Source organism: Ictalurus punctatus, chromosome 25, assembly GCF_001660625.3.
Source record: "Ictalurus punctatus breed USDA103 chromosome 25, Coco_2.0, whole genome shotgun sequence".
Taxonomy (NCBI): domain Eukaryota; kingdom Metazoa; phylum Chordata; class Actinopteri; order Siluriformes; family Ictaluridae; genus Ictalurus; species Ictalurus punctatus.
Genome location: NC_030440.2, coordinates 9,187,870 through 9,204,878, shown reverse-complemented (window position 1 = coordinate 9,204,878; position 17,009 = coordinate 9,187,870). Strand labels below are relative to the sequence as shown.

The 17,009-nt window shown below is 40.3% G+C and overlaps 2 protein-coding genes across 3 annotated transcripts in view; one reads left to right on the top strand and one right to left on the bottom strand.

The window, feature by feature from the left end:
- Window positions 1-4,399: 4,399 nt before the first annotated feature.
- Window positions 4,400-16,892, bottom strand: igfbp3 (insulin-like growth factor binding protein 3). The gene is given in 4 exon segments (NM_001200256.1): window positions 4,400-4,525; window positions 10,396-10,515; window positions 11,535-11,809; window positions 16,517-16,892. Coding segments are annotated over 4 exon segments (897 nt in total).
- The window catches only part of mcm3l (MCM3 minichromosome maintenance deficient 3 (S. cerevisiae), like), a 103,967-nt gene continuing 95,483 nt past the window's right edge, over window positions 8,526-17,009 (top strand). For both annotated transcript variants that reach the window (XM_053675572.1, XM_053675571.1), the window contains exon 1: window positions 8,526-8,529. The gene's annotated coding sequence lies outside the window, so the exon portion shown is untranslated. The remainder of the gene's footprint in view (window positions 8,530-17,009) is intronic.

The following is a 17,009-nucleotide window of genomic DNA, read 5'->3' as shown; positions in this document are numbered from 1 at the left end:
ATCTGGTGTCATATTGTGTGAAATATAGCTCAAATCTGCTGTGGTGAAACAAGTACAAAACAAAGCATTAAGCCTAATTTGCCAAACATGGTGTCAATAAATATAATTTTGTGATACCTGAAATAACCTTAAACCATACATTCTCTTTCTTTCTCTCAAAATATACCTTGCCAACTCATGATTATGCTCCTGTGTGCCTTTTTTTTAATTTATTTATTTTTTTTTAAATCACCTGTGGGCAGAACTCTATTTGCGAGCTTGTGCGTCCTTATCGTGGTGATCGCCAGCGGAGCTGTGCACTAATTTTAGCTCGGTATTTGGGGGAACCAGGCTCTGCTTTCTGCAGTGCCTTTGACCTGCTCTCTGTTTGTGCTGGTCGGGCACAGGAATGCCCCCCTCCTACTGCCCAAGCAAGCAGCCTCTCTGGCACCATTCACCCCCACCCCCATCCCCACCATCCTTTGCACGCTTACACATTTAAATACAAGATCTTAAAGCAAACAAGTAAATATTTTATAAGTAACACTTGAAATGCCGGTCCACCCAAATCTATTGATTTATACAATTGGGGTTGTGCAATGTGAATTGTTGCCTCTAGATGAAATGCAGTGTCATGGTGTCCGGATAGAGTTGCCTTTTCATTGGATGAAGAATAATAACTCTTTTATAGGTGAACGCGATCTCATTTCTCAAAAGTTTTCAGTTTAAAATATGACTTAAAGCTATAAACAAGAAAATAGTCAACATGTTTGTCAGGTGCCCAAAAAGCTTGCTGTCTGAACACACTTCCCTAATATAGCCTACAAACACAGAAAACAAATGTTTTGGAGAAAAATTTTATGAATGCTGTGAGAAATCTCTATTTCTCACATGTTGTTGTTGGCTTAGTTCATAAAGAACTGTATAATGAATCAAACAAGCAACAATAACAAAAGTAAATTAAATAGTCACATTCTTTTTGGCTTCCACATGTGTATCTTTTTTTTGTGTGTATTTTTTTTCAGCATGAAGGTTTATCCTTTTTAACAACAAATGCAGTCTCCACAGGTGAAACCAAAATAGTTATTAGATCATAATTCATGTAATTAAACCAAAAATAGACATTCAGAGCTATTAATTCTTTAAACAATCAATTTAACAGCGCACACCTGAGCAGAAAGTAACACCTATCAGTGCAGTATTTTGATCATTTGAAAAAATGGGTTGGGTTCAAACAAAGGTGCCATCATGTTCTATGCTGTTTATCACATCTAGATGTAAATATGAGGAAATGAATGCTGAAATTTTGATCTATCATCTCACATTCATCCTTCCATTGCAAACCCAAATGTCTTCGACATACAGTGAAAATAACTTAAATTGGCCTTATACTGTTCCACTACTTTCTGAAATAACTGACAAGTCTACACATAGCCCATCTATTTATGAGTGTGAATTTTATTGAGCAATGAGAATGAAAGAGCATTTTAAATAAACAGTAATGTTGCTGGCATGATTGCATCCATTCAAACAGAGACCTGAAGTCATATATAAATTAAAATAGTGTTTATTTTTAATTTTTAAAAAATACATTAAATACAAATCATATATGAACAAAACCATTTTCCTTTCTTAAAGAAAGGCATAGCTGTGTAATATTTATTTTAGTAACATGAAAAGCTTTTTAATGAATCAAAATTCTTTCAAATGATAATAAAAAAAAGTACAATTACCCGTGAACGGAGAGATCCTTAAAAGTGATAAGTGGCCCTAACATTGCACAACAGAATGAGGAACGGCAAGTTCTTTTTTTTATTTCTTAACTCAACTTTTCATTAGCTTTAATATACGCCAAGATGGAGCTTTTAAAACTTAGATTAGCATTACCTTAACCAGTGCTGGTCCTTCCTACATGCCTACTTTTCAAGTCATGCTGTTCCCCCCTCACCACCCCTAGGGGCCTGTCATGCTAACAACAAAATCGTTAATTATTATTCAGCGTAGTGTTCGTATATGTCTAATGAATTATAATTTTGTTTTATTTCTACTATTATCCATATTCATTAGGTTTTTATCATTCATATGAATTGCTGTTTCCTAGCTAGAAAACCAGATTATAGATACAGGAGCTAGATAAGGTAATAGTCATAGTCAAGTTGATTTACAAAAAGCTACATCACAGAAGATTCAAATAAAGAAGAGGTGTGGCGATGGTGTAAAAATAGCTTTTATTATATAATGAGTAAGCAGAATTCTGCTATGGGCCCCAGAAAGGTTAGGAGTGGTACTGAGCTTAACTTTAACATTCATGTTGTTTTAGCTTCATTTTAAGCAAATAAGTAAATACATAGCTTAAACCTTACTAAAACAAATGGCTATCTTCAAAATTTAGCTTATATCTAGCCATTTATCTTAAGAGAAAGCTAGGTTTCCCAAGAAACCCCGAAGACGTCTCATATTAGACTGCGGACAGAACCATCTCTTTTCATTTTGTACAATGCACTGTTGATATAATATCTAAAAACTCATTAGTGATTATATTCCCAAAACATGTTGAGTTCTATCTATTACCTGTTGTGCAATCAGTAAGTCACTTAATCCTCAAAAAAAGAGAGAAAAGGATGAGCTTATACGCCTTTCTTAGATAAATAACTTCAATATTTTAAGGTTCACATGCCTTTTCAGACACAAAGCTGGCCAGAAAAAAAAAATCACACACACATACGTAACTACAGTATATAGAAATGACACAAGGTTTAAGCAGGGGCAACAATTTTTGTACTTTGTTATACTCTTCACCCAAAATCTAGTTGTAAAAATAAAAAAAGGTGTAGCACCAACATGTCTTAAGTCTTTAAGTAATTAAAAACATATATTTTGCACATTTTGTATGTTGTTGTTGTTTTTTTTGTTTTTTTTTTGTAGTTTTTGGGAGGGTGTTGAGCGGTCAAGCTTTTGGCTGATTCTGTGCTACTGAGCTACTGGGAGTGGGGATACCTCTCCGGCACCCTCCATATTCAAGTCATTTCTCAGGAGGTCAGACAAAGGAAAAAAAATATCCCAACATCCATACTAAATTATATAAGACAAGCTATCCAATAGGGTTACTGAGCTAATCTGTAAGCTTTTCGTTTGGGTGAAGTAACCGGACAGCATTCAGAGACAGAGCACTAAGCACTAATCATTATTTATCAAATTTCAGCCCTGACATGGTTAAGGCAGTGATCTGAAGTAGGAAAGTAACTGCCAGTGATCATTATCAAACTTTAGAGTGCATACAAAAGGTATGCAGTAGTAATGCTAGATGGTGTTGCATTTTCTTACATAGTCAATGAAAACTCACAGAAGGACAATTATCGTGCAATTTGGGCAATTAGATCATGAAATGCACAAGATGTCAAAGATACCGACTGACGTTTTCAGCACTGGGAGCAATATCATGTCAAGTGCTCTGTGGTGTATTTTAGTGCATTAAATATATGTTGTGTATTATATACATTTGGAATCCACTTGGAAGCATGTTGCATGCTGTAGCTTTGATAGATCAGTTACTCTCTCTTCCTGACAGCTGAACAAAAAAGCTGGTAGGAAAACAGGTATCAGAAAGTCATGTAGTTATTCTCCTACATGGTTAACCTGGGCATAAATCAACAAGTGATCACGCAAGCATATACAGTGAATAAAAGAAAATAACTACAATGAAAAAAAAAAACAAAACACACACACACATTGAAATGACTTTTTGAAAAAAAAAAATCATTCAGTGTGTGTAATAGGTCCTAGAATATCATAAATTTAAACACTTTCATAATGCGTGTTGCAAGAAATGGCCAATGTAATAGACTGGGGTAGTTGTTCAGTGAGGGACCAAAGTGCATCAAGTGCTTGTGCTTCAGATGGAGCCAATGGCAAGAGCAGGCCAACACTACTGAGCATATGCCCATTTCGAACAGTTCTACACCAGAAGGGCAGAGACAGGACGCGATGCTACGAGAGAGACAGTGATAGTCATGGCAGTGATTTACTCAAGGTGCTTCATTTCACCAGAAAAGAGAAAGGGCCAACTACATACTTTCAGTCAAACCCATATACTTAAGAAGCTGTCACACATAACCAAAAGGTAATGAAGCCCAAAGGGTAATTTAGACATTTCTTTTGTTAGTGTAATCCAAATGGTGCTTTCATTGGGCTATAATAAAAATAGATTAGCACAGATCTTCCCCTCCCTATCTCCCTGCCCCCTCTCTCTACTCCCCTGATGTGTGACCTGATGAGTCCCTGCTCCGGTGCATAGGTGGGGTGCTCAGAAATAGGGCACCGCTTTTAAAAATCTCCCTTTCCCCCTTTTCACTGTGGATTCATACCATTCAGAGGGGATCGTCTGCCCTCTCCCATTTTCCTTCAGTCTCTCCTGTGTTTCTCATTTATTTTCCTGGTTATAACAGTGGACTTGGCTTTGTTCTTTGCCCTCGTAGCCTGGCAGAGGCTGTCCATACTTGTCCACACACCAACATTGACCACGTTTATGGCCTTTGGATGGACGACACTGTAGGGAGACAGTAAGGGAGGGGAGAGATGGATGGGAGTATTATGTTAGAGACATGTATATGTAAAGAAAACAGCCTCCAAATGGAGGAAGGAATAGACATGGGCAAAAAAACAACAACACATTTCTCCCAGCATATCTCACCCAGGTGACAGAGAGTAACACCAACACTAGAAACTAGAGTGAGAGAGACAGTAAGACTGAGACAGAGAGCAAGACAGGGAAAGAGTAATAATGCAATTCAAATAACTGTGGTCAGACTGGTATATGAAAATTTAAAAATTTTCAAATTTTCTTTCTTTATCATTTTGAAACAGTATGGAAACACTGAGAAAAGTAGCTTTTTTATTATTTCTCTTTTTTTTTCACTGTCATTTTGGCTGTGAGACAAAAATGGGGCAAAACAAATATCACGTCTGAGGGAAGAATGCATTGCTGCCATTGGCTCTGTGTGCATATGTGTGTGTAGAGGTGTGTATGTTTGGCTCAGCTACATATGTGTATTTGCATTTGTTGAATTGAATCTTAGGTCATGTGGAAATATGTCAGTTGGTCAAGCTACTCCAAGCCACCATGACCTCATCAGAAGCTGCAGCAATGCTATTGGAGATATAAACAAATATGTAACTATTAATTTACCTATTAAAAAATATTTCATAAGGAATGCTGAATGATATAGGTTAATTATGATGATTATAGCAATGATTATTGCAAACTTGTCATCTTACACCTGCGACAAAAAAAAATACTTCCTTAAAAGCATGATCATTTAAGTAACTATCCTCTTACTGCTACCTATCACACTTATATCAGGAATGTGCTTTGAGAAGATGATGCATGACAACATATGTGTTAACTAAGGAATAAAACACAATGGGGCGTGGTGTTACCATCCGACAGCACAAAAACAGCACATCGCAAAGTGTTTTAGTCTTCACGAGCCTCTCTTTCTTCCATCTACCACTTATTCTGCACAGGGTCACAGGGAGCCTGGAGCCTATCCCAGGGAACTCTGGGCACAAGACGGGGGACACCCTGGACGGGGTGCCAACCCATCACAAGGCAAAATCACACACACACATAATATGGAATTGCCAAACAGCCTACCCTGAGAAAAGTACCCTCAGAAAGCCCCCGAAGCACAGGTCAGACAGGGGATTTGAACCCCAAACCCTGGAGGTGTGAGGCAAACATGCTAACCACTAAACCACCATGTGCCCCCAGCGCTGGAAAAATCATAAGACACACAAAAATTTTTTGCTTGTAATGAGAAATCAGAAAGTGCTAAGACCTGAAGATTTTCCTGTGGTGAAAAACAGTTACAAAGTGCTGACACCTGAGACTATTATCTCCTTACAGAAAGCTTCAGCATAACAACGATTAGACGTTTTTCTTTGTTAAATAACAGCATGCGTTTAATTCATTTATTATTTGTCTTATCTTTTTATGGACTCACCACCACACATGTCCCTGTAAGTGAGTTATAGAAATGGCAACATATTAGAGCAAGCGCATTGCTTAAACCTGTGATTTGTCTTGCTCCTGTTATACACCTTTACAGCTACAGACCAATCAGATTTGAGCTTTCAGCAGTGTTGTGATATTATAAAAGATAGACGGTATTTAGATGTGTTCATTCACAATCAATCAATCAATCAAACAAACAAACAAAAAAGAGTTGGGCTCAATGCTTCCAGGAACACAAACAAGGATATACAGTTCATACAAGACTTCATGGGTATGAAATACAAAAATGTTTCTATATCTGCAATTATAATAAATGTTCGATTTGTCTACAGAGTTACCTCTGAGTAAATTATCAGTATGGTGGTGTAATAGTGCTTCATGCATGAATCAAACAAGTTTTAAAAATAAAAAAGGAAACATCATCTAAAACTATCAGGTTGTTCCTCTACAGGTTCTGGTCAATTTTAATTTTTAATAAGAATATTTCCATCTTAGCCTGCTGAAATCTTAGTTTATTAATTCAGGCAGTTAACTTTATCCATCAAGCAGACCTCATGGATCATTATTGATAAACATTACAGATTTTAAAAAAATAGTTATTCGACCATAATTCATGTAATTAATTGCCAATAGTGACGCTGCTGTGTGATAGTCATGCACATGTCCAAGAAGACCTGAATTCTCCATGGTGGTGACGCTACAGCACAGACTAGTGATGGAAGTAGGTGATTATCACCTACAGCATGGAAAGACGCTGCGGTCTCGTTGGAGTCCATAAGCCGAGACCCAGACTCCGACTGAGATCGACTAATGAGACCCAGATCTAGACCAAGGCTACGTTTATGTGGTCTCATGAGCCAGCTACTCTTCAACTCAGCCTGGTAATTTTAACAAATTGTGCACATACCCTTACACACACAACTGTGTGCACATATGAGGGCTGAATATACAGCGTATGCTGGCTTGAGTAGTGTCTTTATGATGTTAATGAAAAAGCGTAAGGGGATATTTGGCACTGCTAAAACATTTGCCCTACACAGTTAAAGAGCTGTCTGACTATTTTAGGAAACTGGTACCGATTAAAAGTCATCTGGAGCTTAATTTGGGAGAGAGAGAGAGAGAGAGGGAGAGGGAGAGAGAGAGAGAGAGAGAGAGAGAGAGAGAGAGAGAGAGAGAGAGAGAGAGAGAGAGAGAGATCAAAGGGACTTTTACTGAGTGAGGACCAAATTAAAATACCTCAAGCAGAACAAGAGCAGTTTGGGAAATAAAACTGAGCATTTATTCTGTCCTCTTTATGCCTCCTCCTTTAATCATGCCTTTCTTTCTGCATCTTCTCTGCATGTTTCCTTCCCTCCTTCCTCATCACATCACACATTCCTAGCCTTTTCCCTTTCTTTTTTTTATCATGTCTGATCTTTTGCAATAAATAAACTTTTTTTTTTTTTTTTTTTTTCTTAAATTAAATCACACAGAGCAAAGAGCATGAGAAGGAAAAGTTAGAGGGACAAAGGACTATTGCTGGGAGAGAACAAGAGCACTTCTGCCAGTAAAATCTGTTCATGCAGAATGTTACACAGAGCTTTCTGTGTCTCGAACTGATGTACAACTGCTTCACTCTGAATGAGGACTGGAATGACTTTGACTTCTGTGTGCCAGAATCTGTTTCTGTGAGATTTCTATCAACACGTATGCTTCAAAAAGTGCTATTCTGAGATCGCTGCTAATACAGACTTTACTGTAAACTCTGCTATACTGACATTTCAGAGGGAAAACCCAAAACACACATTAGTTGTGATAGGTGTGTGTGTGTGTGTGTGTGTGTTTATGCAGATTCTACACATGCAGGTGTGTCTGCATATGTGAGCAGTGGATGGAGAGTGCATGTGGCTGTTGTGAAATGAAGAAACTGAAAGGTGGTTGAGTATAATCCTGTCAGTGAGGCAACGTCTAGAGGATATAACACAACAGCCTTGTGTGTACTGAGTGTGTACACGTGTGTGAGAGCACAAATGGGTGTTTTATATGTCACAAAGCAAGCCTCAACCATGGCAGGTCCGTAACATTGCACTCATAGGCAGCAGGAAGGCCAGGAGGACATTAAAAGCAGCAACAGCATAAACACACACGATACACACGCACAATATGCAGGTTAACATCTGCATGTGAGTATGAACAGTGGTTGTTTTCCCTCCAGACCCTTGTCCTGGACTACATAAGTAGGTGTCCATCTGCCAATTTGTGCATCAGTTCTTCTTGAACATGTGTGTAGAGTTTTGTGTAACTACTGTCCACGTTCATTAAACACATATTGAAGGCGTATAGCAACCAGGCATGTAGTAATATGGCTAATAAACCCAGGTAGGGTACATGTGCATGTGTGAAGTAAAAGGAGATTGTGAGAAAGCAAGATCCTATAGCGCTAGAGACGTACACAGAGGCGCTCTGCACACTATCTGGAGTGTGTCTGTGCCCGAGTGTGTATTTGTGTTCCCAGCGTGTCTTGCAGTTCACACCTCCCTCTCTTCTCGTCTTTCCCACTGCATCACTGAGATCTCATTCAGTGTGAAAGCAGCAGTGGAGACGGCCTTGGGTGAGCCAGCGGGTCAGGGGGGTAGTGTTTGTCTCCAGCCCAGCAAGAATACTCTCTGCCTGGGGCAAAGATGAGCATGGCCTTGGGGGGTTTGGGGGGTGGAGGGTGGAGGATGGGGGCCAGCATGCTTTGCCTCTACTTGCACACTAAGCCAATTCATATAATCAGAGCTAAAATTACCCTGGACTCGACTGTGCCCTCCAAGGGAAAGGCCTCCAACACACACACACACACACACACACACACACACACACACACACACATACACACACACACACAGTTATTACCAGTCTTATTCTGGGGTGGAGGAGGAGCCCCAAGCACCCAGGATTGTGCTTATTTGTGTTTATATGAGGCAGCCAGTGTTTATGCCTCTATCCGTCTTCTAAAAGAACTATCCAGCTAGTTCACATTTGTCACAGGTAGATTTCCGTGTTATCTGAGTTTCGATGTATACAATCCTACGCTAACACTGCATTCGAATTACCTCGGAAGTGGGACGTCAAAGCTTGGAATGATTTCATTTTTGACCTCCGTGCATTCAAGTTGCAAAGTGGTTAATAACATGGTTTGTCTTTTGTTTGCATCAAACTAGCCAGCTAACTATGATGAGTGGTGTATATTTACATTCTCAAAACAGCAAACTGCACAGTCAGTGATTCTGATTCAACATGTTGGCTGATCTAAAGCAGCATAACTCACTTGTTTATTTATTTCACCGCTGATGCTATGCACAACCATATTGATGTGACTACACTTTTTGAAATCGGAGTTGAGAAGACTACTCAAAGGCCCCGAGTAGGAATTCGAGTTGAGGGGGCGTTTTCTCTGTTTTTTCCTAGTCGGAGTTTGGGAATTATTACTATGAGTTACAACCTCTAGTTGAATGCAGCATAAGTGATTCATTTAAGAATAGCACAACTTGGCATAACATTCAGAACTATTTTGAACATCATTACTATTGGCATTATTACTATTGGCCTAGATCGAGCAGTACACAGGTTCTGCAGCTAAAAGTACCAAAAATGCTCTAAGCTGTAGAGCTTATTTTTTTGGCCTTGCTAACTGAGCTCCATTTACCCGCCTTTACCCCTTTTGTACTGAAGTACTTAGAAAGTCTCCAGTCTTATCAGAATAAGCCACTCAAGGGGTATTAATCACTTAGAAATCACATTTTTTGTGCACAGCGGTACTTTTTTAGTGTGTTTTTCTAGCACAGTGCTCTTGCATGTACTCTCACGTATGTTTGAGTGTGAACACGAGTGAGAGCATGTACAAGCAGCTTTGCGTTAATTTACAAAGCTGCTCGAGTTGTACAGACAGCAAGAGTGATCATGTCATTGAGTGTGTTTGTTGCCTCATGTCAACTCTATACATGAAACTGACTGTCTTTTATTCTCGTATACCCATGAGTGAAAGAGGAAACGCTGTAGGGTCCATTTAATACAGCTGAATGTCAGTAATCAAGCATGCTCTACCAGTGTCTAATCCTCAGTTCAGCGAGTTCAGTACAAGTGTCTTTATCCGTACTGCTACAGGCTTCCTGTTCTGTAAGCTTCCGAATAATCCTGTTTGCCCAAATTCACCTAACCCAAACATCCCAATTAAACATGCTCAGACCTAAACTCTGACTCATTCTTTTTACAGGAGAGGGACGGAGGGGGGTAGTCACCAGATGACTCACACATCTCCAAAAGCCCCTGATTTCTCCCATCAACATCCTCTTCCTTCTCAGAAGCCCAGATGCAGCCTGGCACAGATGCAGCTCAATATTTGGGATAATGTTTTAGCTGGTGGCCATGGCAGCACTCACCTGTTTCTTCTTGTAGAAGCCCTTCCTGTCACAGTTTGGAATGCGAAAAACTCGAAAGTTTATCACGCTGGATATCCTAAGACTCTTCAAAACGCTTTCCATCTCTATGCGACACGGGCCCTTCAAACAAACAAACACACACCAAAATAAATGAAAAATCAGTCCAACTTATAAAATCAGTACAAAGTTTACTATATCAAGCATGGGACCTTAGAAATGATACAAACTAGCTGTTTCTCTCTCTCTTGCTCTCTCTCACTCTCACTCACTCTCTCTCTCTCTCTTCCATGGCAGACACAGCCATGCATCCTGACACTGAGCAGTACATACACAGCTATCCTCTGGTAAGGATTTCAAATATAAAGATGCAATATGTTCATTTCTAGTCTAGCTTTCATCTGTGGTTGTTTTTTTTTTAGTCATGCTTCATCCAAATATACCACTTGAACACACCTCTCTCTGTAGCTACAGAACTCACATCACACCGAGCACAGAGGTCTTTTAGTAAGATAATAAATTATGAATAAATATATTGTTAAAATAGTTTTGTGTAGCACTTCTTTGAGAATTTTATTATATACATATATTTTTTTTACTTCAATTTTTGACAATTTTCTCGATATATTCATAGCACGTTCCAGCTCCGTGGGCCTTTCCCTTGTCACCAAATACTGCCCTGCTGTAAAAGAGTAAAGGGATGGCTGCACTCTAACTGACCTCAGGCAATGAATGGCATGTGGCACAGCTGGGACTGCAATCTTAAAGCAATCTATAAGCCGGAAGAATCCTTCTCTTTCCTGGCTCCTAATATATCTTGAAATACCATTCACTGCTGATCGGTTTAAAATCTTAAATATGGTAAATATGTCACATATGGACTTTTCTAATGATCAGAGTTTGTGTTCGGTGATGAACCTGAGCTTATGGGCTTATGGGCTAATGCAGGCAGTGGTAGCTCAGTGGTTAAAATGTTGGCAAGTGGGCAAATGCTGTAACTGCAGAACTGTACTTACGCTCTAATTGCTCTCTCTCTCTCTCTCTCTCTCTCTCTCTCTCTCACACACACACACACACACACACTTTCCTGCTTTATTCTCGACCATCGTTGACCCGCTGACAGAAGGTAAAGAAGCACTTACATACTCGGTCTCTCTTTTGGATTCCAGGCTGAAATTGTGGATATCAGGGTGGACTCCCTTGGCCACTGGCTCCACTTTGTAGATCTGTCCTTGCTTAAACTTTGCCATCTGGATCATGCTAAGCTTAGTGTGCAGCAGAGACTTTTTAGTGTCCAGCTCTGTTTTCTGCATACCCTCTTCAACCCCCGAACCTGTTGCTGTATCCTGCACCACCTCAGTGCCCTTGCTGACTGTTGGAATGGTAGTGGTAGGCAGATGTTCCTCTACAGGTTCCTCTGAAGCATGGGAGAGGTGTAAAGGTCAGTGTTAGACAACATATACACGAAGCTTCACCAAACTTTTAAAAGATAGTTACTACAGCATGAAGCCAAAACTTAATAACTGATTTAATAAGAAGCCACTTAAAATGTTTGAGTGAGGAGAAACAAAAAGGGAATAAAATAATGATTTATAGAAACAGTGTTTTAATAGCACTCATGGTTGGAACCATTAAGCAGTCTCTCCAGGATTTAACGATTTTGCGATTGCATAAATTAACCCTGCAATATTCAGGGGAGCTTGCAATTTCTCAAAATTACGAGAGATTTTCTGCAGATTTGTGCCAAGATGTGTCATATGATGTCATAACAAAGCACATTAAACCAAAGACCTCTTCTATTCATGTGCGTCGAACATGAGTACAGCTAAAAAGTGTCATTTAAGAACAAACATTACTGCAAAAGACCATGCAAAATTTCGTACAACTGCAGTCTCACCAATTCAAGTAGTTTTACACAAAAAACCCCCACAAAAATCTCGGCAAGATGCATCTCAAATTTTGAAAAAAAAAAAAAAAACCTACAGCAAAATCAAGCATTTTTGGCCGAAACAATCACCAGAAAAAAAATCCATGACATCCTGTACAGACTGATTGAGGATTACTTGCTCTTTTGTCTGCAAGTTCCCAGCAGCCTAGCTAGAGAGGCCAAACTTTGGTGCAACTGGCTGAAGTGTGTACTTTCTCGAATAATTTTCTAGTTGAATTTGAACAGTATCAGTACTATCATTTTAATTCAGAACTTTTCTGATCAACACTCAGTATAGACAGGAAGTTTCTAGGAAGAGAGTTTGTCTAGGCCATCACTACCACAACAAATCTATGGTAGTATGTGTCATGTATCAGAGAAGGAACTCTGAACTACAGTTCCCAGAAGCCACTACACCTCACTACATCACAGTCACATGATCACCTACACCTGAATCCCGTTCTTGTTAACGAGCATTCGTGTATATAGCCACAGTTTGCGTTGGACTCCTTGTCTTACATTTGTCTTTCATTGCGGTTGTCTTTGCTGATGTGTTTAGGTCGTTTGGTTTATGTTTAGTCTTTGCCATAGTGTCTTTTTGTGTCTTGTCTCTGCCTTGAATAAGTGACAGCATGGTAATCATTACAAGTAACTAAAATTTAAAATGCAGACCGACCCTAAAGTCACTGGACCTGTAAAGAGATATGAATGCAATAAGACAAGTGGTAAAATGAGAGGACAGATTGAAGAACATGGGGGGTGGGGAGTGGAAGAACTGAGTAAAGTCTAATTGAATCCCAAAGTGTTTGTAAACAAGAGAAGAACTGTGGCTTGGCCAGAATAGTAGCATCATCAGATAAACCATGTTCTTATTAACAATGACAATAACAACAACAAAATTATCAACAGCAGCATCAACACCAACGTAAACAACACGATACATGCCTAACAGGTTTGGGTGACGATGTATAATCAGAGACAAGGGCACTGAAATCATAGTAATAACCTACTTTCTCTGCTTGACTCACTATAATTTAACTGGAAATAGAAAAGAATGTCATATCCAGGGTAGAAGGGTAGTAACATCTATTTCTGGATCCTGCAAAACATCAATATTTAACCAAAATGTAAACTTTAGTACGTTTTTGTAAATTTTTTACAAAATGTACCGGGATTGTTTGGTCAATCCCTGTAAACAGGTAAACAGTTTAACATACAATATAAACACAAGTAAATGTGTGCAACAGACACAGGGCCAAATGAATAATATGAGTTACTGATAAGAATATATTTGTGCATATCCAAATCCAGTCCATTTATGCACCAGGTAAAAAAAAAAACAGCATTTGGGGTGGAGCATAAAGTATCAAGCAGACACAGCCCTGCTCACTGGTTGGAGGAGATATGTAATTACCATAAAATGTGGTATGAGGGGAAAGGAGGACGAGAGAGACTAAAATTAAAGACCAGAAAGAGAGAATATGAGGTAAGGCAATACTGTAAAACAGCTGGCACCCCCAAACTGCTTTTTAAAAGTGATTCTGTATCCTAACAATAGCTTTTGTGTGTCACGTTGTCATAGTTGATTGCTTCAACACAACACTCGTGGCGACATAGGATGGCTCATAGGGAACCTTGCTCACTGGGGGGCGGGGGGATATTGATGTCAGATACATCTAAAAACACCAACACTCATATGGATTTTTTTATATATATATATCTTGTGTGGGGGCCAAATTCCTCAAAAAGAATAAGATTTATTTTTTATTTTTTAATTTTTTTTTAATTTTTTTTTTATTTTTTGTGCAGCTGGAGGAACGTTGGCTTAGTGGTTAGCACGTTTGCCTCGCAACTCTGGGGTTGAAGGTTCAAATCCTGCCTCCACCGTGGGTGCATGGAGTTTGCATGCTTTCCCTGTGCCTTGTGGGTTTCCTCCAGTGGGATACACCAGTTCCTCCCCCAGTCCAAAGATATGAGCTGTAGGCTCATTGGCATTTCCAAATTGTGAGTGTGTGTGAGATTGTGCCCTGTGGCACCCCATCCATGGTGTCCCTTGCCTTTCCTGGGATAAGTACCAGGCTTCCCTGCAACCCTGTGTAGGATAAGCGGTATAGAAAATGGATAGATGAGGAAAAAATGCAGCTTTTAAAATAAAATACCTAAAAGAGCCAAAATGTTTCCTTTTGGTTACTGGGGTTAAGAATTAGGGTTAGGATTCAATTTAGGTGTACCGTAGCATTAATCAGCTGCATTAATAATTGTGTCAACTGAAGTTGAAAAATTTTGCCTCAGTAATATGCATGCTACATATGTGCCTATGTTCACATATTCACAAGCAGTCTGTAGTCTCATGCACATTATTATAATGCATGGCATTGTTCATTTACTCCAAGAGTGTTCAACTTTTTGCACCAGTAACTATAACCATTTCCAGATCATGACTACAAATATTTTTACTATGCAAAAAAAAAAAATAACAATTCAATCTGAAAATGGAATATTCACATTACTTCAAGGGCGGCGCGCGCGCGCGCACACACACACACACAAACCTCTGGTTTGAATGCTGGACTAAGCCAAGGGAACAGAATGTTCTGGCGTTGTGAGAGTATGTTTCGGATGTTGTCCTCCAAGTCGGAGGCACCGCATCACGTCATTCACGAAAAAACAATTAAATAATATACACACACAAACAAAACAGTGATCTCCGCTCCACTCTAAAAATACATGCGCGCGGCATTCGTAACGATCGGGTTGGACCGGCCAAAGTTTAGTGCGCGCACACTGTGTGCATGCAGACAGCGCGGCTTCTCTCTCTCTCTCTCTCGCTCGCTCTCTCTCTCTCTCTCGCGCGCGCACACATCAGCATAGAGGGTTCGCTGTAGCGCTCGAGCTCGGGACGGAAGAGAACAACGATGCCAGTGTGGTGCCGTGACGCAGTACAGCGAGTTGTTTATAAGCGGGCAGCACTGCAGCCGGCCAGGTGGTGCACAGAAGTCACCCTAAGTATCACTGAGCCAAGGCTTTCACTGTGATATAGAGAGCAAATCTAGCGTTCATAATAAATCATCTCTGTTTGTTTGCGCGCATGCAGTCAGAAAAGCGCGGATACACGCGGTGGTCTGCAGCCTCCCACTGACACCAACCATGAGGGCTGCATTCACAGGGCGGAACTGTGCTAGCCCGGGGCGAAATAACTGCGTTAATCACAGTAGAGTAAACCAGGAACACGCAGTACAGTCCTGATCTGATGAACAACCAATCACGTTTAAACATGGGGTGGCATGGACTACACTAAGAGGCGGTACCACTAGTGTTTAGTATTGGACTTTTTTTTTTTTTTTTTTTTTTTTTTTTTTTTTTTAAACATTTTTAAAAATGTATTCCTCTGTGCACAATGAATGAATAATTAGGTCCTGTTATGGATTCATGGTTACTCTTTGTTTTTAATATGTACTCAGTGGATTTGGTTACAATATTCCATATAATTATCCTATATGATGATTATTCAAATCAACACGAGCTATATGTGACGTCATAAGTATAGGAATAACGGATCTAATACTAGACCACTCTGATATGTGATTTAAAGGCAGTTTCCTGCTGAAGAGAAAACAACAACAATAGGAACCCTCATAGAATTCGCAATGGTTTTAATGGTTATAACTGGAATTCTATTAGTTTTAATGGGAAATGTAACGGTCTCTGCTGGTAATTTGTTGCCTTCTATTGGTGGCATGTTATGTCTAGTGGATTCCATTAAGGACGCGTAATGGTTTTAATGATTAGCTGATGGTTTATATGTGTAGTGGAAAAAACGTAGAATTTTTGTGATGATTTCTATTGTGTGTGTGTGTGTGTGTGTGTGTGTGTGTGTTTTATTTCAGCAGGGTTGGGTTGGCAGCCTGTGCCATTCATGTGAACACGACCCTGTTTCAGCCTGATCTTGGAGTCATTGTAGAAGTTTCGTTCAATTTCACGAATAAACTCGTAGGCAAAGCGACCAAAGGAACTTTTACTAGTGCTCACTGATGAGTACGAATTTGTTCAAACTTGCAAGGGAAGAAACATGAATTGGAAACGTTGCATAAGAGCCAGTACACGCAAATAACACATCTGGAGAGAAAGAAAGAAAGAAAGATAGAGAGATAGAAACAAACAAACAAAGCAGAGGACTAATGCCATTCGGGCGCTTACCGACTCTCAGCTTTCTGTCCGTGGCTCTGGAGCACACACCCCTTCCCTCCAGCAGCGCCTGCAGCGGTTTGCTCTCACCGGGCCGGTGTTGACACCGCAGTCCGGCGCCGCAGCGTCCCGTGTACACGCCGCACGCCTGGCCCTCACTCAGCGCACACGTTAGACAGCAGCCGCAGCCCGGCTCGCGCACCCGCTCGGCGCAGTCACGTGGCAGCGGCTTGCACTGGCCGAGCGCATCGGCATCACACGGTTCACAGCGCACCACTGGCCCCGCAGCATGCACCGTGCGGGCAAGAGCCGCAAACAGCGCCGTCAGCCAGAGCGCACGCGGAGCCGCCATCGAGCCGAGCCGGACAGAGCGGAATAAGGGCTTCATGTTAACGTGCACGGGGGTGAGTGGGCGACGATGGAACGGTGATCGTTATAAGAGCGCCTTTTTGAGGGGAAATGCTGTGCCCTCAGAAAGTCGACACAAACCGCTAAATGTAGCGGG